This window comes from Neomonachus schauinslandi, chromosome 2 (genome assembly GCF_002201575.2).
Source record: "Neomonachus schauinslandi chromosome 2, ASM220157v2, whole genome shotgun sequence".
NCBI lineage: Eukaryota > Metazoa > Chordata > Mammalia > Carnivora > Phocidae > Neomonachus > Neomonachus schauinslandi.
Genome location: NC_058404.1, coordinates 86,338,868 through 86,364,750, shown reverse-complemented (window position 1 = coordinate 86,364,750; position 25,883 = coordinate 86,338,868). Strand labels below are relative to the sequence as shown.

The 25,883-nt window shown below is 36.9% G+C and overlaps 1 protein-coding gene across 7 annotated transcripts in view; it reads right to left on the bottom strand.

Moving 5' to 3' along the window:
* ELF2 (E74 like ETS transcription factor 2) overlaps window positions 1-25,883 on the bottom strand; it is a 74,178-nt gene continuing 48,295 nt past the window's right edge. The window contains exons 1-7 of one of the 7 annotated variants that reach the window (XM_021679374.2): window positions 23,310-23,478; window positions 13,299-13,412; window positions 11,549-11,722; window positions 8,376-8,462; window positions 4,319-4,511; window positions 3,112-3,459; window positions 1-2,783 (exon numbers count right to left, since the gene is read on the bottom strand). In XM_021679374.2, the coding sequence (XP_021535049.1) occupies window positions 2,156-2,783; window positions 3,112-3,459; window positions 4,319-4,511; window positions 8,376-8,462; window positions 11,549-11,722; window positions 13,299-13,412; window positions 23,310-23,367 (1,602 nt within the window). In that variant the 5' untranslated portion in view covers window positions 23,368-23,478 and the 3' untranslated portion in view covers window positions 1-2,155. Of the gene's footprint in view, window positions 2,784-3,111; window positions 3,460-4,318; window positions 4,512-8,375; window positions 8,463-11,548; window positions 11,723-13,298; window positions 13,413-23,309; window positions 23,479-25,883 lie in introns of those variants that run through there. The other 6 variants (XM_021679375.2, XM_021679372.2, XM_021679373.2 and 3 more) reach the window with 6 other exon arrangements.

Sequence of the window (25,883 nt, the reverse complement as noted above, 5' to 3'; positions counted from 1 at the left end):
CAAACCTGGACCTTAGGTGTACTTAGAATTTGAGACAGAAAAATATCTAGGTAGAGTGGTGGAGATAAGCTAGGTAGTTCTGACTTAACCCAGTTAGAACCAACTAATAATAGAGTGGTGAGGGGGGAATTAGTCACTCAAAATTGAAGTCTCTTTAGCTGTCCTCCATAGCACATGACTTAGATTCTTAGCAAATACGTTACCAAAACCAACACGTCTGAGTGTCCAATAAGCTCAGCATTTGGAGAAAGGTGTAGGTATGATATAAGCTATATATTCTTTGCCCTCCAAAAATATCATGGAGTATGACTAAAGAAATGAAACTATATTGCAAAAAAGAAGACAATACAATTAAGTGCCAAAGAAAACTGAAATTTTAGGAAATGTCTTAAAAGTAGGTAAAATTTGAGCTTAATTCTCAAATGGGATAAGAATCAAGTGAGTTTTTCTTTGAGCTTTTATTAAAAAGTACCATCAGGTATGTCTGGAAAAGATAAATGATTACAAAGGGGGCTATTATAAAAATCGCTGTCAACCTAAGTAGTATCTGATCAAGTGCACAATTGAAGGCCACAAAACATTAAGTATCAGTTTATTTAAATTTCTAAAAGATGTAAAAATAGACAACTTTTCTTTGTAGTAGAAAGAGCATTAAGATGTGGGGTCACAGGACCTAATTTGGTGTGAAATTAGGAAATTCATTAATCCCTCTGGTACCTCCATTTCCTAATTTGTAAAAGGGCTAGAGTATTACTTGATCTTATTAACCCTCAAAAGGTCTGTTTGAGAAATTTCTTTAAGTGTGGCCAACATTAAAATAATAAACTCATGGTTAAGTAGAACATTACAGTTCATGATAGTAATTAGAAAATAAGTGGCAACATGCAGATATTTGCCAAATATTAATGTAATGGAACAAACAGAAGGAAAATTTTTTCACACAGTAGTTGGGAAGGAGAAATAAGACTTCTATACTTAACTAAAACAGTGTCTCTATACTAGCTTTTGAATATTGTTATAAATATCACCAGAGACCAAAACACAACATAAATTTCATTTCTATATTTCAGAAAACCTACTTGAATACACTTTGAAACAAGAGTACAACAAAATAGAATATACTTCAAATGTTGAATATACAAACTATTATAGTTCAAATCTGAACACTGGTACTTTCCCTCTTAAAACTTCAACTAAAAAAAAAAAAAGGAAGGAAGGAAAAACAAAAACAAAAACACCAGGTATTAGAGCTACCTGACAAAAATTCATGCTGAGCCTGAACTTCCAAGTGACAGTAGAACTGAAACTGCTATGTCTGCACAGATGCCAGGACTAAGTGAGTGACACAGGCAGGTTACAGCAAAAGGCCAGAGCCAACTGTTAATTTGTCCACAATTAAGAAACTGACAGACTTAAACTACCATATAAAATGTTACATGTAAATTCTATAACAATACTGTGCTAGGTACAAGAGTTTTAAAATTTTTCTTTTAATAAAAAAGCTTTACATAAACAAGCCATTAGCTTATTTCAATAAAGAAAACTGAAAATTAGTCTAAGGCCTTTGTTTTAAATCAGCTTAAGCTATACGATATTTAAAAAAAAAATCACACTAGGTCTTTTTTGCTATCCTCTTTCTGAAAAGCTTTTGGATCCATTTTCAATTCACATTCTAAAATACCTATATTAGCAGTCTTCACATAGCACCAGTTAAGTGAGTTCTGTGTGAACACAGTAATAATTGCTGGTATGCATATAAAATGCATCAAAAATTGCTCTATGTAACAATGAGATCACCCATCCCAACCCCTCCCCACTGAAAACTATATAACCTCTTACAGAGTGTTAGTGTTCCAAGTCTTAGTGTAACTGGACATTGTAGTGAGTTGCTTGGTCCCTTTCAATCCGTTTTCCTTATTGACGGGTTCAGTTGTTTCCTACTGTAAGAGGCAGTTTTCTGTCAGCATCTCCGCATGTAGTTCATTTCCCACTGAAACATGGGATAGGTAATTTATTTCCAGTAAGTCTGATTGTTTTCTTAGATGCATTAAAAATGTTTTAAAGTCTTCTTTTGACTTTGCTTGATGACCTCCCTTGCAAATATTTATGTTAGTACTATCACTAACAGTCTCAAGTCCACGGTAGAGCTGCTATTTTATTTCTCACACGTCACTAGTCCTTCCGTTTTCATAGCTACAGGAAGGGCAATAGCTGAAGGCGCACTGACAACCACTACGTGGGTCACTGTCTTACTTCCGTCTGCTGGTTTTTCTTCTTGTACCACCTGCAAAGTTTTCACGTCATGTTCCTGCTTTTTTGCCACTGCTTCTGATTTGACCTCTGGCCCCTTTATGACCGCGCTGATAACTCGCGGAGGAGTCTGGCCAGATGCCTGTTGAGTAGGCACTGATAGTCTCATTACAGGTGTACCGTGGGCTATTGAAACGGGGGTAAGTGCTCTCACAGCCAGCGGGGTTCCAACAATGTTAATGCTTCCGGACCCAGTCAGATTTGACTTTGTCTGCAGCTGACACTGTGCAAGTTGTGTAGCTGGGATGGTGATAATTTTGGCAGGCTGCATGGTGATTTTGTCTCCGTTTTCAGAAGAGGCTGGCATCACAGTAGGGATCGTCTGAATAACTACCTTGGGAGAGGTTGCTGTTGTTGGACTAGTGCTGGTTATTAACGGTGCACCTGCATTAACTGACTGAACTGCCACAGTCGAGATTTTCTGACCCAACGATGTCATTACAACAGGTACTTGCATTGCCACACGAACTGTCCTAGTAAATTCAAAAAAAGTTGATTTAATGTTAAATTAGACAATAGGTCTCGAGCAAAAAGATTCATGTACAAAACTAATGCTCCCAAATTTTACGGGTGTACTGACAATTTAGAATATATGAAATATTGTGAAACAGATCTTAAAAAACAAATGCCCACGTTAAGTTCCATCTATAAAACCATAAAAACAATTCGAGTTAGTTGAGACCTCTACTTTAACAAGAACAATAAAATACATTTAAAAGATCAAACACTCTTCCAAGTCTTGACGACAGTGGGGTTTTAGACTGCTAACATTAAAAAAGGTACATAGTTTCCTTCACTGACCTTGGAGCTGCTGTTGCTGACACAGACGCGGTAGTAGTAGGAGACCTGGATGGAGGATCATGACCAGGAGAAGTGATGTTTACAACTCTAGCTACACCCTTCTCTGCCCTGGAGCAGTTCAGAGATGAGTTTTTTCCACCACGAACAGAGGTTGCTGCTTTCAGGAGACTCTCTGCAGACAGTGACACTCGTTCTAAGGATTTTTCATCAGTAGCTGCTGCTAAATCTTCATTACAAGTTTCACTTTTGTCGTCATCTATGACCACTATGTTTTTGGGCATATCCTTGAACTGATACACAAGCCTCTGTCCTTCAACCTTTGCAAGAATACCCCTTTGGTAATAGTATCTGTAACAGAAACAGTACTAAATGAAGCAAGTGTATTATTACATCTTTTACCCCCACCCCCCACCCCCAAAACACCATGTAGAATGGACACTAACAGAAACATTCTCTTACTCCTGTTAGAGATGAGAAGGAGCTCTTACTGGCTGGGGATTGTTCAAAAGGCTAAGAACTTGGATAAGAATGAAGTTGGAACCTGGTGCCACAGTTCCTTTAACCTTTAGGTTTATAAAATAGCTACAAGTTCTCTTTCTTAAAGGAAGTGATACAACCTAAATACCAAATATTTTACTGTATCTTATGACATCAGTAAAAATTCAACTGTGATTTACACAGGTTATAAAAACAATCTGATGTTATGTAGAAAAATTACTTAAGCAATGCTTAGTAGAGATAAATCTGCGGGATATGTGAATATTGTCATATAAACTATGTGTCCATTTACAAACACCCCTAATTAGAAGAAGCCATGTACACTGCAAAGTTTTGTGGGTTTCTCAAAATTTCATACTAAGATAAATCCATTATAACAAACTCATAGGAACTAAAAAGCTGTATTAGAAACCGTATTTCATTTGGGTTTAATTTCCTTAAAGGTCTTCAACTTCTCTTATTAAGGAATAGTCCTAAGTGCAAAAGCACATTTTTCTGCAAAAATGGGTTTCCAGTGATGGCTGAAATTTTAGATGTCTAGACCAAAATCTTTCTCTCCATTTACCTCCAAACCTAAGAAACTCCTCTAGAATATCCCCCCAAATTAAAAGTTATAAAAAGGGGTTTTTAGAGCTTCTTTTTAAACAACTAATAGACAATACAGAAATATGTAGGTTTTATTTGAAAATTCAGTCTCTTGTGTACCTACCTCAGAGCTCGTCCCATAGTTTCATAGTTCATATCTGGCTTGTTCTTATGCTTTCCCCAAAGTTTAGAGACAGCCTTTGAATCCACAAGCTTGAATATGCCTTTTTCTCTCTGAGTCCATTTAATATACCGAGGACAAGTATTTTTATCTTGAAGTAGATCTAAAAGAAACTCCCACAAATAGGTTGTGTTTCCTTTGAAAAAATGATAAGACATTGGTTAAAAATTCATTAATATAAAGCAAATATTTAGGGGCACTTCAGTGGCTCAGTCGGTTAAGCATCCAACTCTTGTTTTCTGCTCAGCTCATGATCTCAGCGTCATGAGATCGAGTCCCACATTGGTCTCTGCGCTGGGTATGGAGCCTGCTTAAGATACTCTCTCTCCCCCTCTCTCTCTTTGCCCCCCCCCACCTCCACTCACACCCTCAATCAAAAAAAAAAAAAAAAAGGCAAATATTTAATTATGCTGGACAAAAATTCATTAACTACTGGTAAAACAAATGTCCCAAGAGTCTGTCATTAAGTACTAGACTATATGAGCATCACTTATACAGTGTCAAATTGTGTTGCCTAGTAAATTATATATACACTATATTTCATTATAACATAATCCTAAATATACTTGTTTGCTGGTTTTCAAAAATAATATCCTATTTATGTTTACAGTTATGATACTAATGTAACAGGTCCTGGATTTTATACTATTATACATCACCCTATCCTAAATTTTGAGTTCAGTAAAGGCAAGGCAAAGGCATAATGCATAGCACAAAGTGAACCTGAATTAAACAGAATCCAATTTATTAATTTACACAGGTCTAAACCATGAATAAATTTATTTGCATCAGTATGTTTATTTTATGATCAGCCCCAATTCTACGATCAAAATTCATCAGAAGGCACTTACTTGTTGAAAAGCCAAGCAATACACGGTGAAATCTGCAAAACTTTTAAGATTTTATCTTTTTTACATAATCTCCAAACCCAACACAGGGCTGGAACCCACAGCCCCGAGATCAAGAGTTGCATGCTCCACCGACTGAGACAGCCAGGCACCGTGAAACTTACTTTTCTTTGATATATTTTCTTTGATTGACCTTTATGCAGGAACTCTGAAGTACATGTCTTATAAAGTACAAATTACCCATGACCCCTTTAAACATTATCTTTTCATTATCCTCTGGACCACTAGTCAATTTTCTATCAATGAGACCTACCTTCCTCTAAAAACAGAGTTGTTTTTTTTTTTTAATTGCTAATCTCTTTCTACTGACCATACCCAGTACAGTGAAGACAAGCAATGTATTAGGATTGCATTATACATGAACAGTTGAGTAAATACATTTGTGCTTCAGTCTTAAAATACGAACTCCTTAAACAAACACTAAAAAGTAACATGGCAATTCCTTTAACTAGTCAAGTATTCATCAAATGCTAACTATATAACATCTGATCACATGACTAGCAAAATTTGAAAATGAGCTATTTCTGCAGAGTAGCATAGTTCTTCATCATACACTATGCTCAAGTGTAGTTGAGGATACAGAAGAGCATTTAAAACTTGGTCCCTGCTTCAGGGAATTTACAATTTAGTTGGGAAGGGAAAAGTAAATGACAAGTTAACAATACAACAAAGAAGTAACAGTTTGTGAAGTGACACAAGATCACAAGGCAATGCATTATATTCCAAATGAATGACAGAAAAGTCTGGGATTTCAGGAATAAAAATAAAGCGGATTGGTAAGACAGAAGACTTGGAAGATGACTAAGATTTGCGTAGAGGAAAAGGAGGGAATCTGGGATTCAGATAAGGAACTTAATCCCCAAAAGAGGAAAGCATGACTTTTTTTTTCTTTCCCTTTGGAGAGTGGAGGATGGGCAATTAGTGGACAGTAGTTATGAGGAGATCAGGCTTTTCAGAATGCTGTTTTTCTTTTATTCCCTTCATAAAGCCTCTAGGGCCAAAGATTCTTAAATTGATCAAAAGAACAGAAAAGAACCCCGAGAAGGAGAAAATTAGAATACACATACCACCACTGAGTCACCAGGTCATCTCTAGGCTCCTGCTCACTATCCCTTTACTATCATCAAATGTAGATCAAAATTACAGGCTTCATGAGAAGAACCTCTAAGGGTAGGAGGCTTCCAAACTAAGCTACTGCTACTCAATCTAAATCCTGATGCTCTTCCTCAGGCATTTCATTTTCATTCTGGAATTATCTGAAAATTCAATAAATTTGGTAACCCATAGTTGAGACCAGTGTGCATCTTTTAACCTGAAAAGGTTAACCTTCAACTTTACGTCTGCGTCTCTGAAATCCCACTGCATCAGCATCAATACTTTGTAAAAACTCTTACTAGTAAACCATATGTAACTTTCAGCTACATTAAGATATGTACTTGGGACATTTCTGTGATCAGGAGATTATCAGGCCCTATGAGTGGACATAGTAAAAGTGAGCTTATTGTGGAAGAAACTTCTGAATAACATAAACAATGCCTTATAACATAGTAGGGATCTGAATGCATCCATGTCTGTGGAATGAGACTCGACAACATTCCTCAGGTTGTCTTTGGATACTCACTCCACCCCAGTTCCCATTCTCAAGTTAAAACTGAAAGTTCTAAATCTCACTTTAAGGAAAACATTCAGAAAGGGAAGCCTTCTTTATCAGATAAGGTAGTTCTCATGAAGCCTATAACAGACATTATCAGCATTTTACAGAAGAAACACTGCATTTTTTTTTTTTTTTCAAGATTTTAAAGTACTTCCTACACTCATTGTGGGGCTTGAACTTACAACCTCATGACAAGAGTCACAAGCTCTACCGACCGAGGCAGCCAGGTGCCTCCGGACTGGATTTTTAATCTTTAATCTTCATATTCAACACTTTGCCTCAAGTTTGATAATAAAAGACTGAAACTTTAGTAAAAGGTGATTTTGATTAAGAACAGGTCATCACAAAATTTTTCTCCAGTGTTAAGCATCAGGTCTTTGAGTACAAGAGACCACTGATGATGAGAATTATTTAAAAAACAGTAATAATATGTATTTACAGTTTAGCTTTGTAATTTTTAAAGTTTTCAACATAAAAGACAAAACCTAAGATGTTAGAAATGTAAAATGACCAAAGACAAAGAAATAAGACAAGTATCCTAAATCTGTCCCAAATTCAATTTCTCAGTTCCTGAATAAATTAACAGTTCAATGTAACTACATTTTTTGGTCTAAATTTCTTGATAGACTTATTGGAGAAATTTTTTTTTTTTTTACTAGAGATTTAATTTTTGCTCTATTTAAAATTTGTCATGTGACAGCAGAAAAAAATAAATAAATTTAGATATAAGACCACCTGTTGAAGATGGAATAAATTTGAATATATTAATCCAAAATGTATCCAACTATTAAATATTGGTCCAAAAACATTCATTAAAGTGATAAATTCTGGTTATCAGATTATCAGAACACACCGGAAATCATCTAAAAAGAGCGCAGAACATGGGAGGCTTCTCATTAATTTTTGTTTTTAATGAAAGTATACAAATTCTAAAGCAAAAATATGGTTTTTGTTCTGACCTGACATGACTGAAACTGGTTGACTAGGAAATTAAATTCAACTTGCCTTGAGAATTCTTGCATTACTTCTATCAGTTAAGAAATTATGTATCAGAAATAAGTCTTAGTTATAAACCCACCCCTTCGATTCTAAGCGGGTCTATATGAGGATGAGTACTGTTATACATACATACCTCCCCCAAGAACAATGGCTCTTAAAAGGCTGTGCATCAGATTGCACTTTTTAGATGACCTTTTCCAAACACAAATGCCTACTACCTTTTACTCCCCCTGTAGCTTATCTATGGCTATAGAATCTCAGTGGGGTACGAACTGGGAAAAAGCTCCCCAGGCGATGCTCATATATCCCTGATTAATACCTACTACCAAAGACGGTATTTCCACCTGTACGTGTACTAGAAATCATTTATTTACCAATGCAAAAATGTCAACTGAAAAAAAAAGTCATCTCACCTCCAAAACAGCCCTCCCCAAATTACCTTTTCCTTCTCTGGGTTTCTTCTTTATACCTAACTCAGGAGACCCATTGGAAATTGGTGATTGCTGGGTCTTTGGTTTACGGCCAACTGAAAAAAAATAAGATTGAAACCATACATTGAAAACAGGAAAAATAACAGAAGCATGATTAGCAGACTCTTTGATAACACATTATTCATGAAACTGGACACTAATTTGTGGATTAATATACTGAGTGTATATAAAAAGCTGCATTTAAAAGGAGCAATAAAAGCACTTCTGCAATTTTAGATTACAGCACTTAGTTGGCAGTAATTTCAGTGTATATAGCAAGTCAGGTACTACCCAACCTATTATTTACTCAGTCAGAGCCTCAATTTGCTAACCTCTTCCAATAATGCAGCAGTGGAAACAAATTCTAGTACAAACTTTTTTCTTTTCTGTTCTACAGGGCTGTTAGAAAAACTTTACCTACCTATTGCAGAGGATCTGATAATCTGGGAAGCCCTTTGAGCTCAAATGAGGAAAAGTAAAAAATATTATTTCAAACACTCTACTGCTCTGAGCCAATCCATTCATCAGAATTTAAGCATAAGTGTTCAAATTTCCCCACCTCAATGTGCAGGTACATTATAAGGATAAAAAAAAAATCTTTCAATTAATTATTTCATATGTCTAGTAAGTGTGCCCTTCCTTTAGCTTCTCTTCACTTCCACCAAAAGGTGCTCTCAGACAGACTAGCATCCACAATGAACAGAAAAGCAAGAGCTATATACTAAAAAGGGCGTAAGGCTGAAATGCATTGTTTTCAATTCTCAGCACTGATAAAAGAATGCTGGCAGATGAGGGGAAGCCTCCAGAAAGGCTGGGAATAGTCAAGTATATTATAATTTGCAGATTAAATATATTATTACTAATTTGGTGACTGTCATACATCTGGGATTTCTGATGTCACTCTGGTCTTCATTAGCAAGGATTATTTAGAGCTAAATAAAGACTTAAAAATCAAAGTGTTTTAATTTATTTCAAAATACATAGCTATTATATTCTAGAATTTCACTATGGTAACTAATCAATAAGATGTGTGTTCTGGCAAAAATTAAAAGGGAAAGTTCACTGGTCTCATTAGAACAGAGATTAATCTCTCAATTTAAATAATATTTAGAATACAAATCAATCAGTAATAAGACTCAAACAAAAACGAAAAAACCTCAACTTCCTTCATCGAAATGTTAGCCCAAAAAGGCTTAATTTATTTTCATATAAAGCAGTATTTCCCAAATCATACTTCTTAATAGTTTATTCATCGGTCGGAAACAATGTTCTACAGTCAAATTAACTTTTAGAACACTGCATGTTACCTTCTCTTGCAGATTCACAACACACATTAGAATGTTAGAAGCTCTGGAAATAAAAAGGCGGCTCTGCTATTAAAAAATAACCTACCTAACTTAGTATGTCCCAAATGAACTTAAGCATATATATTTATGCATTATATATAATTTTTAAATGGTCACTAAGATCATCTATTTTCAAATATATAAAATTAGTATTAAATTGGCAAATTATTTCCTGGTTTATATCATACCACATAGGCAGATGAACCTATTCATCTAGAGGTCTTGGTTCCCAGCTATTCATGGTCTTTTCCATCTTCTTTTAAATCTAAAAATTAGGGCACATGGGTGGGTCATCCGGTTAAGTGTCTGACTCTTGATTATGGCCAGGGTCCTGATCTCAGGGTCGTGATACCGAGCCCTGCGTTGGGTGGGCATAGAGTCTGCCTGAGATTCTTTCTCCCTCTTCCTCTGCACTGCCCGCCCCCCCAGCCCCTGCTTGTGTGTGCACGTGTGTGTGCGTGCACAAGCACGCGCACCCTCTCCCTCTCCCTAAAAAATAAAATAAAAATAAATCTAGGGGCACCTGGGTGGCTCAGTTGGTTAAGCGACTGCCTTCGGCTCAGGTCATGATCCTGGAGTCCCGGGATCGAGTCCCGCATCGGGCTCCCTGCTCGGCAGGGAGTCTGCTTCTCCCTCTGACCCTCCTCTCTCTCATGCTCTCTCTCATTCTCTCTCTCTCTCTCAAATAAATAAATAAAATCTTTAATAAATAAATAAATAAATAAATAAATCTAAACATTTGTAAGTATTTTGTAATAGCTCCTATCAAATACAACCAGCCAAAGGCTACAGTGGGGAAGTGGGTAAACACGGCTATTTATATGTATGCCTTTTGCTGTTTAAACATTTAAACAGCAGGAAGTAATTCTTCCTTCTAATTCTCTAATTCATACCTCTTGCAACATACATGTAATCTATTACATGAGGAAAGGCACTCAAATCTTACTCTTCACTGTGTCCCTCACAGTAATGAGTACAGACACATCAAAATCACAGCAATTTGAAATACCTCTAATAAATGAAAGGAAATACCATTATTTCTAACACAAGTTTTCTTATTTTTGCCTTTTTGATTTTCTCCTACTCCAAAATGTAAAGAAAGAGATACAGAAGAAAGTGGAATTAGATGAGTACCATTTATATAGAATTTCATTTCTTTCAAGTTTTACCTCTGATTCAAACAGGAAAAAGACCCACTTGCTGCCCATCTCCTAGGGATGTTGAAGATATATGGGGCCTTGGGCCTCACCCATCGGGATCAGGTGAGCAGAAGTTTCAGCAGGAGTCAAATAAATAGTAAGTGGAAATGCTCTTCACCCACTGGTGAGTTTATTCCACTTAAAAGTCCTTACTGGCAATCTTGGTGTTTTAAGACAGAAGGTATACGGAACAAAATAGTATTGGGCTTTTTATTTTAAGGCCCACAAAAGAGTGGGAAGATTAAAAATAGAGAAAATAAAATTAAATGTTTTAAAAAAAATAACCAAGTACCTAAAAGGATCAGAAGGCAGACAAGTAATGAACCTCTAATCTTCCTTCTGCTTGTCCAACATTTGTTATCATTCCATTTTCAGACAACTTTCTTTAGAGCTCAAATACTAACTCCTTTAAAAACAGTATGAACGTGTTAACACAAAATTAAAATCTCAATTTGTTGATTCTTTGAGAATACCTAGGTAAAGATAACATCAATCATAAATCTACAGCATGTATTTCCTATGTCCCTTGATGGGAGGAAAAAAAAATACCAGAAAAAATTTCTCCCACTTTTCCAGAAATTTATAAATATACTCTACCTTTTTTCTTTTTCATTGGTTCATGGCTATCTGGTGATGTCGGAATAGGAGAGGTATCCATTGGTTCCGATTCTTCAGTTGACACCTCCACTACAGTTTCTGTAATGACATCTGGCCTCATAGCAGCATGGATAAATTCTGGAGTTGATACACAAGGAGGGACAAACACTTCCACTATAAAAAAAAGTCGAAAAATTAAAATTTCCCACCCCTATTAATACTTCTTCATGCGGACAATTCAATATTTAGTAGAGGTGAGGTTTATTAACAATTCATCAAAGCCGGGTAAGAGCCTATAGTTAATTTGCTGAATACGCAATACGATCTAAAGTATATAAGGAAATAAATGCAAAGAAAATTAGCTTGAAGGAAATGTTAATCCTGTAGGTAAGGTGGGGACCATGAGCAATTACACCCCCCCTTCTTCACATTTTTACATACATTCAAGCTCACTGCAGAAGACTTTGAATTATTTTGACAATTGGGAAAACATAATGAAAATAAGACAACAGAATAATAGTGACTTCTTCAGTAATTACTTTCCTTCCCGGTACCCATCAATATTCTCTAACTAGGTAATACATGTATATGGTATAAAATTTAAAACATTTAATAAATGTGTGTGTCTTCAGTGAAAAGAAAGCATTTACAGATCATTTTGAAATATGAAAAGGAAAACCTGCTGATTATAGCCCAATGAATATCATCTTTCAATATTTAAAATTTTATTTAATGTAACAGTCCTGATGTTTTGGGTCACTAAAACAGAAATAGAAACTGCCATTTGGTATTCTATTACATACAATAATGTTGCTCCAGCTTCCTTCCAATGTGCACGAATAATCAGAATATGACACTTCTATTTCAATTAAGGGACAGCTAATAACACTACTGTGGAATAATACATTGACCAATATGCCCTAATTCTCTTCTCATATCCCTGAATAATACATGAATAATACTATTCTCATTAAAAAGTACAGTTGCTCTTGGTATTTATAAATCCCTATAAGAAGGGCCAATATTAATTGTATTAAGTCAAATTAACACTTGGACATTAAAATTAGAGCACAAAATGACTCTCAAAGGCAGTCTTAAAGAAAAAAAAAGGGGGGGGGACCAAAAGAAAAGGAAACTCCCAGCCTGAGGGAGTATGAAGAAATGGTAGAAGCTATCTCCTCTCTCCACCATGGAAGGTTCTCTGGAGCTACTGCCTATTTATCTCAGTCGGTTAAGCGGCTGCCTTCGGCTCAGGTCATGATTTCAGGGTGTGGGACCTAACCCTCTCCCTCCCACTTGTGCTCTCTCTTGCTCTCTCGCTCTCTCTCAAATAAATAAAATCTTAAAAAAAAAAAGGCAACACCTGGTGTTTCTTATAAATAAATAAGTAAGTAAGTAAAAGACAGAAAGTAGTCATGGGCAGCAAATCCCCCAACCCCATCTGCCATTCCCTTAAGGACTACAAAGGTTTATAATTTACCCAGAGTTAAGGAAATAAGACATAACGATATAAATAGCAATTTAACAAATATTTATCTGTCTATAGTGGGCATTTTCTATTACCATTTTTAAAAATTAATTATTTAAGACTAGGGAACTTTGACAAATAAAGATCAAGTATTGCTGTCACAGGTATTCATGCATAATAAACCTTGAGAACAACAATAATCCTCATGTATTTAAGAAGAAACTTATTTTAGTATGCAAAGTGATATGACATGTTTAATATAAAAAAGAACAATTCACATACCAGGACTTCTTGAATCCCTTAAGCAGGTAGGAGATTCCATATGAAGCAGGGCTTCAGCAGCTTCAATTGTCTTATCTGTACAGTGTGCATTACTGCTATGAACTGATGCTTCCACTGGGGGGAAATAAGTTCTACTCAATTAAAAATGCACAGAATACATTACTAAATTAAAACATATTACTCTATGAGAAACAAATTAACTCATGTGAATAACTCTAAGTCATTGATACATATTAGTCCATATAAATTATTTACAGAAATAATTTAAAAAACAATCTAGTATGTACACTCTGCAAAACAAACAATTATAAAGCAACTATTGAGAATGATTAGAAATTACTGAGAAATTTCTGAATCTTATCCAAAGGAAAACAGGGACCCTTGAAATTTGAACCCTGTATCAATTTCAGGCAAAACTAACTTGGAGGTGGGGCGGGAGGGAGGATGGTTGTAGATTAACAATCCTAGGAGGTCAATTATGTGTCTTGATATACAGCCACTAAAATCAAGGGCAATACCTTGCAGAATCAGTCAGAAAATGTACTTCCAAGTTAGTTTAATGAATTAGTTGGTTCTTACAGACCCTCCTAGGTGTGCTCACTAGCACAGCGCCAGACACTTGGGAACTCTATTCCCAATGACCTAGTCTCTTCGAGATTTCACTCAACTTTTCTGCGTTTTACCCAATAAATTTGTTTTTAAAGTTTCTATGTTTGTTCCTTTTCCCATGAAGCCTTTTCTAATTCTGCCACCTTCTATAACTCTTTTAGCACGTACTTTATGCTTTGCTGACTGAATTACTTGTGAAAAGTAAAGTATACAGCAATCGTTTGGCTTTTCGAGTCCAACAGCTTGGGTCCTAGTCGCTGCTACTTATTTGTTACCCTAGACCAGCAATTTAATTTCTTGTAAGGAAACTGATTTCCTTTTTTACAAAACAGGTGTATTACCTCAGATAGTTGTGAGAATTAAGTAAGGTGATACCCATAAAAAACATGTACAATGCCTGGCATATGGGTAAGAATTCAATAAATGGTGATAATTTTTTTTTTTTAAAGATTTTATTTATTTATTTGACAGAGAGAGACACAGTGAGAGAGGGAACACAAGCAGGGGGAGTGGGAGAGGGAGAAGCAGGCTTCCCGCCGAGCAGGGAGCCCGATGCGGGGCTCGATCCCAGGACCCTGGGACCATGACCTGAGCCGAAGGCAGATGCTTAACGACTGAGCCACCCAGGCGCCCCAAATGGTGATAATTTCTTATCACTACTGTAAGATTATAAGTTCCTTGAGGTCAGGAGGGTTATCTTAATTCATCTTTGTATCTGCTATAATTCCCAATATAGATTTTTAATACAATAGGCATGCAAGTATTTCTTTTATATATTAAAGTTGAGGATAACCCACAGACCTTATAGGAAAATTGGCCATTCAAGCACAAACTTATATTAATGATATATTAATTTCACATTCTAACTTAAAAATATTGAACATTCTACTTGGTTCTGAAACATGAATATATAACAGTTTCTAACTGGATAGATTTTTCTCAAGATGTCCTCTAAAAAGACTAAAAGAAAGTATTTGTATAAATTCCATAAGCTATATTACAAATTCACAAGTTCTACACATTAAAGATAGGAATCTTTTAAAACTGTTTCCAGGAAACTTTTAGTTGGAAAAAAAAAAATTCACTTGATCTCAAAATTCACCAAATGCTAAAGCCTAAGCCTTAAACAGCAGTCATTTGGAGAGCATTTATTAAAAAAAAAAAAAAAATCCAGCGACTGTTTTACCACCTGTTGCACATCATCCACACTCTCAACCAAGGTACTGGGTCTCTCCAGTTGCTCTTTCCATTTATGGAAATCTGCTCAAAGCTAAACAGTTCCAGAGAGGCAGCCAAACCTCTAAGTAAATCTATCTTTAGGTGACCCTGCTTACTCTTATCTGCTGCTTCACTGAAGCAAAGGATTCAATCAGTCCTTCTAGCTCAACTTTAAGAAACTTAGTAAGTATAAAATATATTACCATTCTCAAGTAATTTTTTCAAAGTGCCTTCCCACAATACTCACATATACTAAAGAACCTTGGAAAGCAAAGTCTCAGGTTTTTAAAGAACTTCATTCTCTTTAAAGTCTGCTTGTGTTGCAATTTAGGTGTTGTCTTAGGTGCTATTAATAAACTACCCTGGGTAAACTAATTCCTTATGTAATTGTATTAAGACACACCCTAAAAACCTTACCATATTAAAATCAGAGCTTCAAAGACTTGATAATGCAGCAATAGAATTTTACCCAATTTTTTCATGTTTTCAGTTATAAACAAAATGAAACGTGCCTAACAATTACAAATAATGCTGCCCTTTTTATGTGGTTTGAGGCACATTTTTAAAACCATGATTTCATGTTAGTTACGTCAGTGGAAATTATTTCTTTTTTTTTTTTTTTTAAGATTTTATTTATTTGACAGAGAGACACAGCAAGAGAGGGAACACAAGCAGGGGGAGTGGGAGAGCGAGAAGCAGGCTTCCCGCTGAGCAGGGAGCCCAATGCGGGGCTTGATCCCAGGACCCTGGGATCATGACCTGAGCCAAAGACAGATGCTTAACGAATGAGCCACCCAGGTGCCCCAGAAATTATTTCTTAAAAGTATATTTTCTTGCTCATATTTCTGACCTCAAACTCCCCTTTCTCCCAAATTCAACATATTATTTCCCAGGACTGTTTTACATTTACAAAGTAAAACAAAACACATACAAACTTAAGAATAACATTTATTAATTCATATTTTAAATTTAGGATGAGAATATCAAAAAGGCATACGTTTTCTGTGAATTATCAATCAGGAGATCTAATGATCTATGTACAGTCAACATTTGGTTGTTGAGCATTTACCATATGTCAGACCCTGTGTTAGAAATCCGAGAGACAAATGTGAATAGATCTCTAGCCTTGTGAAGGTTATACTATAGTTCAGGAACATAAATGGTAGTATCAAAAACATAAATGGAAGTAAAATATTTCAAAACTAAAAAAAGGTATAAAATAAAGTTATTCTATAAGCTAACAGCTTAAGTGGAGCACTGATTTCTCTTTTTTTTTATGCTTACTAATTTTACTTTTTGTCATTTTTATTAACTAAAATAACCCAAAGCACATGCAAACAAACACCTAAGAGCTCATAGTTAGATCAGTTTTTACAACAGCGTACCTATCAATTTCCAAGAATACTTTACCATTTTGAAAAAGCACTTTTTTCTTTTGTTGATATAGTTTTTGATAAAAGAAATTTAAGAAATATTTCTCTTATTCAAGTTTCTGTAATTTTTTAAAACTTCAATTCATTTGGTTCAGCTCAGTAATTCAAATAAAATTTAAACTAGAATTATGCACAATTCTTAAGGATAAACATGAGTTTAACAGTGTTGTACAATCAAAGTAAGCAAATAAGCAAACTACAAGCAAGGGCTGAAAACTCCTTATCTCTTACTTAAAACTTGATTTATTGGTATCTTTCTAGACATGTGTATGAAATTAATGGGACCAAAAAAAAAAGCAACTCATTTTAAAAATAGAAACAATGAAGCCAAAAGTAATCTGACAGGTATCATTTTCTACTTAAGACTAGTACTTGGTGTTGCTAGTCAATCCCTCTTGAAGAAATAAACGTTATCAAACAAATTTCAAAACAATTTTAACTTTAATCATAGTGCCAAAAATCAAATTTGCTTATGCCCTCCTTCACTATTGGTAGGAGTCTTCTTGTTCCATTTCCAGCTTTCTAATCAACTGGTGTTTGTATGGTAGACTATTCCAGACTCACTCAACAGCTGTTACAAAATACCAAACTTGGTAATTAAGTCTGACAAGAGACATACCTCTCAGCTTTGCAGAAGCGAATGCTGGCAATGGATCTAGCTCATAACAAAGTTCTTAAAGTCAAAACTAAAAATTAATAGCAATTTAATTTGAGAGCAATGGAAAAAATTAGAAAACACTTCCTTAAAAGATAGTAGTATGCCCCTACAAGCAAGACCATAAACTAATAATACAAGGTCATCACTCAACCAGGCACATGACTTACCTCAGCTCATCTTCTAATGCCCCAAGGCATAATAGGTAAGTGAAAAACACAAATGAATGCAATAAAAAGGGGGAAAAGGTAAAAGTCTGGGACACTCCATCTTTTCTTGTTCCTCTTTGACTTTTTAAATCAATAGTTACAATTTAAAAGTTTAGAAGAGAAAAAGAACTAAAATTTTCTAAATAGAGCAGCCTGATGAAAATACAACGTGAGCCACATTATAATTTTTAAATTTCCAAAAGCCAGATTTTAAAAAGTGGAAACTGAAATTAATGCCTTTCATTTAACCCAGTATATTAAAAATATTGTCATTTCAACATGTAATCAATATGAAAGTTGTCCACAGCTTCAGTTTTTATGTTTAAATTAAAATTTTAAAAAATTAAAAATTCAGTTTCTCAGCCACTCAGTAGCCACATATGGCTAATGCCTATGGTACTGAAAAGTGCTGAGTAAATAAAACTGTAATACAGCTACTCTCAAACTTTTTTGGTCAAAGGCAACTTTCATACTCAAATTATTGGGGACCACAAAGAGATTTTGTTTATATAAATCCTATTTTTAATTTTATTCTATTTGAAACTGAAATTAAGAAGACATTAAAGTATTTATCAATTCATTTAAAGTAATAAACCCAGTACTTCTAAGTAGTAGTTTAATGAAAAATAGCTTTTCTACAACAAAAAAAATTAGTGAGTAGCTTTGTTGTACATTTTAGTAAATCTTTTTAATACATGGTAGAAAGTGGTTGGATTTATTTGATTCTTCATTAAATTTGTTGTAGTATCAAGTCAGATAGCCTCTAGAAAACTCTGAACACTTGTGAAAGTGAAAAGGCAAATAATGTCTTAGAATTCTTATGAAAACAATTTTGACTTCACAGACTCCCTGAAAGAGTTTAGGGACTCTGCAGATCCTCAGCTCAGAGATTTTTGTTTTTAAGGACTGCAACTAATATTTATTACCAAACAGAAAAGTAACACCCAAATTCTATCTTGTTTCTTTTAAGTTTTAGCTTCTAAACAGTGTACAGATGAAAAATTATATGACTCCATTTTCCAAAAGTACAACAGTATTTTGTCCACTTACACATAAAGGATTTTTTAACAAGTTTTTCATAAATACTTCTTTGCATCCCTTTGAACATTTAAGCTACAGATAACACAAGGAGTTTCAATAATTATCAAGAACATGCTCCGACCCACCCTTCTCCACCAACCACATGCGTTTCAAAAGGAAATTGTTTTATGCTGAATTATCCTATCCTGAGTATTTAAATACTGATGTCACTCTTTAACTCAGTTTTTTATGAATTTTAGTACTAATGCTGCAATAAATTCTGAAGACTAATTTCTTTTTTATTCTTTTTTTTTTTTTTTTTTAAAGATTTTATTTATTTATTTGAGACAGAGAGAATGACAGAGACAGAGAGCACATGAGAGGGGGGAGGGTCAGAGGGAGAAGCAGACTCCCTGCTGAGCAGGGAGCCCGATGCGGGACTCGATCCCGGGACTCCAGGATCATGACCTGAGCCGAAGGCAGTCGCTTAACCAACTGAGCCACCCAGGCACCCTCTTTTTTATTCTTTTTAAAAATTTTATTTATTTGACAGGGAGAGAGACAGCGAGAGACGCAACACAAGCAGGGGGGGGAGTGGGAGAGGGAGAAGCAGGCTTCCCACCAGGCAGGGAGCCCGATGCGGGGCTTGATCCCAGGACCTGGGACCATGACCTGAGCTGAAGGCAGATGCGTAATGACTGAGCCACCCAGGTGCCCCCGAAGACCAATTTCTTTAAACACTTCAAATATGTTTGTTTTTTTTTTTTTTAATGGGGGCTGGCTGGCATAGTCAGTTAAGCCTCCGATTCTTGGTTTTGGCTCAGGTTGTGAGATCTGCCTCGCACTGGGCTCCACTGGGCTCCACTGGGCTCCGAGTTCAGCACAGCGTCTGCTTAAGTTTCCTTCCCTGTCCCTCTGCCCCTCCCCGCTGCACTCGCTCTCTCGCATGCGCTCTCGCTCTCTAAAATAAATCTTTAAAAACAAAAAATGAATGCCATTCTTCCAGTTTTATTTCAACACATGCTTCATTTTTTCACATCCTAAATTGTTTTCAAACTGATCTTTTCAAGATTGATAACCAGGTATTTCAATTTACAGTAAAATGGAAGTAAGATTTTCAAGTTCAAACTTCACAGTGAACTTTGACAAATCAGATTTGTTTTACCAGTGAAAATACTTAAGCTAAATTTCCAGAAAACTCTCTCCCTCCCATTTAATACCAGCATTAAAGTAGAACAAAAGTTCTGGTGACGATGTCTCTCAACCCAAATTCTTCAATTTCTTAATTCTCAGTTTCTCAAAAAAAGAAGAAACAAGTCAAGGAGAGTATAATTGAGAACAAGAAGGCAGAATATTTTAAATTGAAAATCTTCCAAAAAATCTAGATCACACTTACACAATACTTTCACATAATTAAGAAAGTAACATTCATGGTTCCTACAGACTAGACATGTTTTTCCTATGATTTGCTATATATATATGTAAGATTAGCTATATATATGTATCTTCATATATACATACATGAAGATGATCCTAAACTATATCATAGTCTCATTTAACATACAGACCTGGCCTCAAATTCCAATTTGCCACAAACATTGGCTAGCAGAAATTAAACTCCCAATTAGGTAAATGACCTTACAGACATTCATTTACACAGTGCAATGTAAAAAAAAAAAATTCCAAGAAGGAAAAAAGCCTTCACTTTCCATTAAATATTTTAACTACTTATAATCTTAGAGTTATTAGAGATCCCCTAGTCAATCCTGTCCTCTTACAAAAAAATGAAACCTTAAAGAAGTAAAGTCACTAGCACAGAGCTAGTTTAGTGACAGCGAGATGAAGACGGTCATCTCCTGACTTCAGGTTCAAGGCTCTTTCTCATCATGTTATAAGTGAAAGTTTTACAACATATGTCAAGTCTTCACCACAAAAATATTTTATATGTTAAAATAAGTGATTTTTAATAAAGAAGCTTATTTATTTCATCCTTAACTCAGACTCCTCTGACAGCAAAAATGCTGATAACTAAAGCTGAAGTTGGTAACTAAAGTTGATAGTTAAGCCTCAAAAGGAGGAAAATAAAAGCAAAAGTATATCCCCTAGTACCTTAAAATATAACAATATAGTAGCGGTAATATTAAGTGCTTTATAATTGCTTAGAAACAACAGTTATGCTAACAATATTCAACTTAAAGCTTATCTCCTCTAGAAGTTTTCATTAATATCAGTCATTATACACTACTCATCAACCCATTATAGCAAATCACTGTAGTTACATTAACATTTATGTATTAAGTAGATTTACATCTGTCTCCTCAATTAGACTGTAAAATCTTTGTGAGGAAGAATTATGCCTAACACAAAATTCCCTCAAGGGAATAAAAAGGTATCATTCTATTTTACAAATATAAACTTCACAAACATTATTCTCCCAACATCACTGGAAATTAGCAGCAATCTAAATTTTTATTAATTTAGATCCATGATTCCTCATCTTGTGGGCCACCTTTCCTCCCCAACTTTTAACTCACTGAATGATTCTTGGGTAAATCAGCAAACCTGTCTCAAGTTTCCTTCTAAAATAGGGCTTGTAAAAGAGCTTCAGATTACATGAAAATGATTAAGGAAATAATTTGAAAACAATTATATGTAAAACATATTCTTTGCAGAACATTATAATCATAAAGGAAACTTCAATTGTTAGGATTTGTAAATACTAAAGAAATGCTCTAGGACCAGAAAACACTTAAAAAAAAAAAAAAACTTTTATCAAAGGGAGATTAAACTTGTATTTTCAAACTGTAAACCGTCTATAGGTTTCCATTCCAAGCAAAATACCTACAGGTCACATTCAGCTTCGCTAATTCCAAAAGCTTATGAAAGAAATACCTTCCACTGGCAAAATTTAGCCCTCTAAACTTTACAATATTTTTCAAGATTCTGACTGCAGGGGCTACGCTAAGGTTCTCTTGGTATGTTCACAATCACTGGAAACATCTCTTGAAATGTTTAACACTCACAAAAATATCACTGACCCACAATTACAGGTATTGTTAGTACCAATAATATAAGACCAAAAATTCTGTTCCTTAATTCATAGTACGTTATTAATGGACTGAACATACAAAAAGGAACCAAGTTCTTATTTACTAACACTTTAATTCTTGCTCTTATCAGAAAATAACTGTCAAATGTGTTTCAGTCACTACGCAGGAAACTGTGATTTTTCTTGGGACTTTTAAAACATGTAATACTACATTTTATAGGAAAAAAAGTCTGGTCACTCATGTATTATACAATACATAGTTATATCATTCAAGACTTTATTTCAACTAAAAGTCCTGTTAAATTTAGCGATACCCGTTATGTTCATGATTTTCCCCAACCGAACTGAATCAGAGTTCCACCAACCAAACCACTAATTTCACGCTCCCAGAGTATAAGATCTTTTACAGCATTACTCTTCGGTGAATATTTCCCATATTCCAATTCCCATAGTTGGCGATATGAAATAGAACCCCGGGAAAAGGAACATGTATGCTTATTACTGCTATAAGTAAATAATATTCTAGCACTGCTACATGGATTGAGGGCCCTGATTGCGCTGTCTGCTATTAAGTAAAGCTGCTTTTTCTATGTAACTTAAGTCCGTGCCCTTCCGCTGCAGCAGTGGCGCTGCACATCCCCCACCCCCGCGGCCACTTCCGTGTTTACACTCCTCTTCCCTCCAATTCCATGCGTACATTGTCAGCTTCACTCCCGCCCAATCTTCATTGGCCCAACGCGGGCCCCGAGTCCCGCCCCCAGAAATCAACGTTCTTATTTGGAACATCTCAGAGAGCAGATTGGAACCAGGGGCCTGTCAATCCCGACCGTTCTGTCCTCTCCGAGGCGCTTCCGCTATGGTGGGAGGTTTGGGGGGGAGGGGAAAAGGGGGCAATTCCGTGCTGAGACTTCCCTAGGGCCAAGACTCCCTCTCGCCCGCCCCACTGCTTCACATTCACCCACTGTTTACAAAAATAAACGTCCTTCTCTGATGCCCCAACGCTCTAGGTCAGGGGTACCAAATATATCCCGTGTCCTTCCCATTCTTCCCCCTAAAAAAACAACCCACGAGGGAAGGGGCATAAACCTACTTCTTCACAGCCACCCATTAAATGAGGAAAGGGAGGCGGGCCCCTGAGAGAAACATCCTCCCGAGCTATTACACATTATTCAGTGACCCTTTCCAGAACCGTTACTCCTGAGGCTGCACAAGGTGGGGACGTGAAGAGGAGGGGCAGAGCATTTTTTTGGCGGGTATCGGTCTACCGGACATGGCCCGGGGCTGCCTCGTCCACGCGGAAGTCGTGGATTTGCGGACCAAGTCTGAAAGGAGAACCGAGCCGGGGGTGGCGAGCGTTCACCGGAGAAGCCCGCCGCCCCCGACCGCGGGCAGCAGCGGCCTCTCCGGCCAGACAGCGTGGCAGGCGCAGCCGAGAGACAACAGCCTCACTCACTTCCTGGTTCCTCAGCAACTGGGGTGAAGCGCACAACTCGTCCGCCCCCGAGTCCCTAACTTAACTGCGGCTCGGTTCTCCAGCACCGGCTGCCAGCGCTCCGCCCGGCAGCTGCCGCCGCTGCTCGCCGAACACACCCTGAAGCGACAGCGCCAGATTCGAGGCAGGTTACTCTCCAAGGTGATCACTTCCTGATTCGTCGCCTCCATTACTTCATTCACTACCCCCCTTTCCCCCGGCCGCTCCACTGACTGAGGTGGACACTGAACCCCCTGCACTGACCGCCATAGGGGAGTCACCCCGCCTTCTGTGCACCCCCTCTCCTGCTGCACCGATGCACAGGAGAAAAGTTCCCCTGTCCTTACCAGCCCGGATGAGCAGATCCAGCTGGTTCGTGGGTCCCTCATGCAGAGACGTCGCCATGTTTATCCCGGGGCTGGAGCTGCTGCTTCACATTGACTTACACCGTGAGCAGCGGCGGCAGGGGAGGAGGCGGAACCCGCGGCCGGAGATACACGCCGTGCGACCGACACACACTCACGCACTCGCACACACTCAGACGCCCGGATCCTTGCGCGTCCTCCGACAGGAAGCCGAGGCCGGCCCGCCTCCCGCCGCGGGGCTGAGAAACCCCACCACCTAACGGCAGGGGCGGCGGCGGCGGCGGCGGCGGCCGCCTCGGCTGGCAACGCGATCCTTCCGCCCCGCGCCCAGACAGGAAGTCCCGGACGCCCGCCCCGGAGAGCGGCCGCGGCCCACCGCGAGAGAGACACCTGAGGCTGAAAACTGCCCCGGGAGCCGCGGCCAGGACAAGGCTCCTCGGCAGGAAGAGGCACATTTCACGCTCTGCGGAAGAAAAGTCTGCAATTGTCCCCACTTTGGAAAAGAGCCATTAATCAAATTTTCTTGCTGGAAGAGATCTAATACCTAGTTCCACAGCTGTAAATAAAGGTGGCTATTTAACTTGTTTGGGCCGTTCCAAAGCTTATGCAACGTGTAACCCGTCCACTTGAAAAAGCTGCACTTTAAAACAGGAATACCAACAACAAAAAAAGAGGCATACCTACAAAATATGCTAAAAGCTTTACTTGGAAAGTAAGGAGTTTCTAACTACTTTCAGAGGCTGACTTCGTCTTTTTCCCACTACAGAACTGTTAAAGAGCACACTAAACAGGTATTTATTAGTAAACAACAGAACATGCCAACCTCTGGGAGATCAGATTATCCTTCCCCAATTTGCTAGTCAAGAAATTCATGTACCCTTTCATTTCTATTTTGTTCGTTTGGAAACAAACGTATTCATTTATATCCTCTCCTTTTAAAAATATTTTTCATAGAAACTGATCTTATAAATAAGTACATGCTAAAATACAATAGAAGAGGGGGATAAATTGCATTTTGTGACTACAAATTTATTGACGAAAGAAAATCAAACCAATAAAATGACTCAGATGAATCTTCATTAAAACAAAAAAATGCTTCCCTGGTCCAAAAGAGGTTTGAAAGAAAATGTTGCCCTGAAGTTGTTTCTACACATAATTTACATAAAACACTGCCTTCTCCAGAGTAAGTGCTCAATAAGTTTTTTTAAATAAACACCAAAAAAGATTTGGTATTTACAAATTTAATATTTATGATCTGAATGGAATGAACTGTGATGATAATCTAGAAAGGAAAAAAATTTCCAGGGGTAATACTAATGTAATATTTTACAGAAGTTTGCCCAGTGTGTCAGTGCAATTTCAGAATACACATACACAGCCCATGACTTTTTTTTTCATTTCTTCTAAATACTCTCTTATTCTTTTGGAGCTTTGTCCTAGCCCTACCACCATGATCCCCACCCTCCCCAAAAAGAACCTATATGCCATTTCCAAAGTACAACTCCCCTTAAACTCAATAAGGATCTTTCTTGCATTAGGTAAACTTTCACCTACGGGACAGAAGGAACTGTATGACTGGCAGCTTTTTAAATCTAGTCAATTTTTAAAAAGGGTCATCCACTGATAGGCAGCATCTTAACTGGAGACAGTTTCCAGGTGGGGGATGATATGGAACGCCAAGGAGTAACTGCTGGCTTTAGGCAAATCACGGAAATTGATAATAAACCTGAATTTCTACTCCTATCAATCAGTAGTAGATTTTCACGTATTTAAAATGGAAGAGAATCGTATTTTTTCTGGAGGCAACAGGTTAACTTGGCTCAAGAAGGCATACTCAACATACGAGTGATTTTGCAGCCTGATGTGTAACTTTTACCCTACAGTTTGCTTCTTGAGCTGTATCTTAAGAAGTCAATAGTATGTATTTTATTCTTTGTACATCTTAATTATATGTATTCACCTCAGCCTTATATTTTAAGTTCCAAGAGAAGAGAAGCTATATCTATGCCTACCTAAGACTTCACTCTGTGTGTTTGTGTGTGTTTGTGTGTGCGTGAGTGATAACAAATCAATTCAGAAAGACTGGAAAATATTCCTATATATTTAAAATTCCTGTAAAAACAGAATTCCTTGGGCTTTAATGCACTTCTGCCTTGCTACTGAAACTAAGATTTCAAAAGCCACCAATACTTTAGAAACCAAAAATACTATACTGGAAATAGCAAGTAAGGATAAGCTGCTGCTAGAAATATAAGTTGGTACAAACTTTCAGGAAAGCACTGTGGCATTATATGTTAAGAGTCTAAAAGAGGTTCATACATTCTGACCCAGGAGTTTCATTTCCTGGGCCTAGCCTGAGGAAATAAGACATTCAATGGATTGTGCCATTAAAAATGCATTTGAAAAAATTTTAACAACACAGTAAAATAGTGAAAATACAAGTATGCCAAGATTTAAATATATATTTCTTCCACCAATATGACTCAAACCCTGTAGTACATGTGAATGTATGTATATGTAATATACTGTATACATGTGTGTACACACATGTTTCAC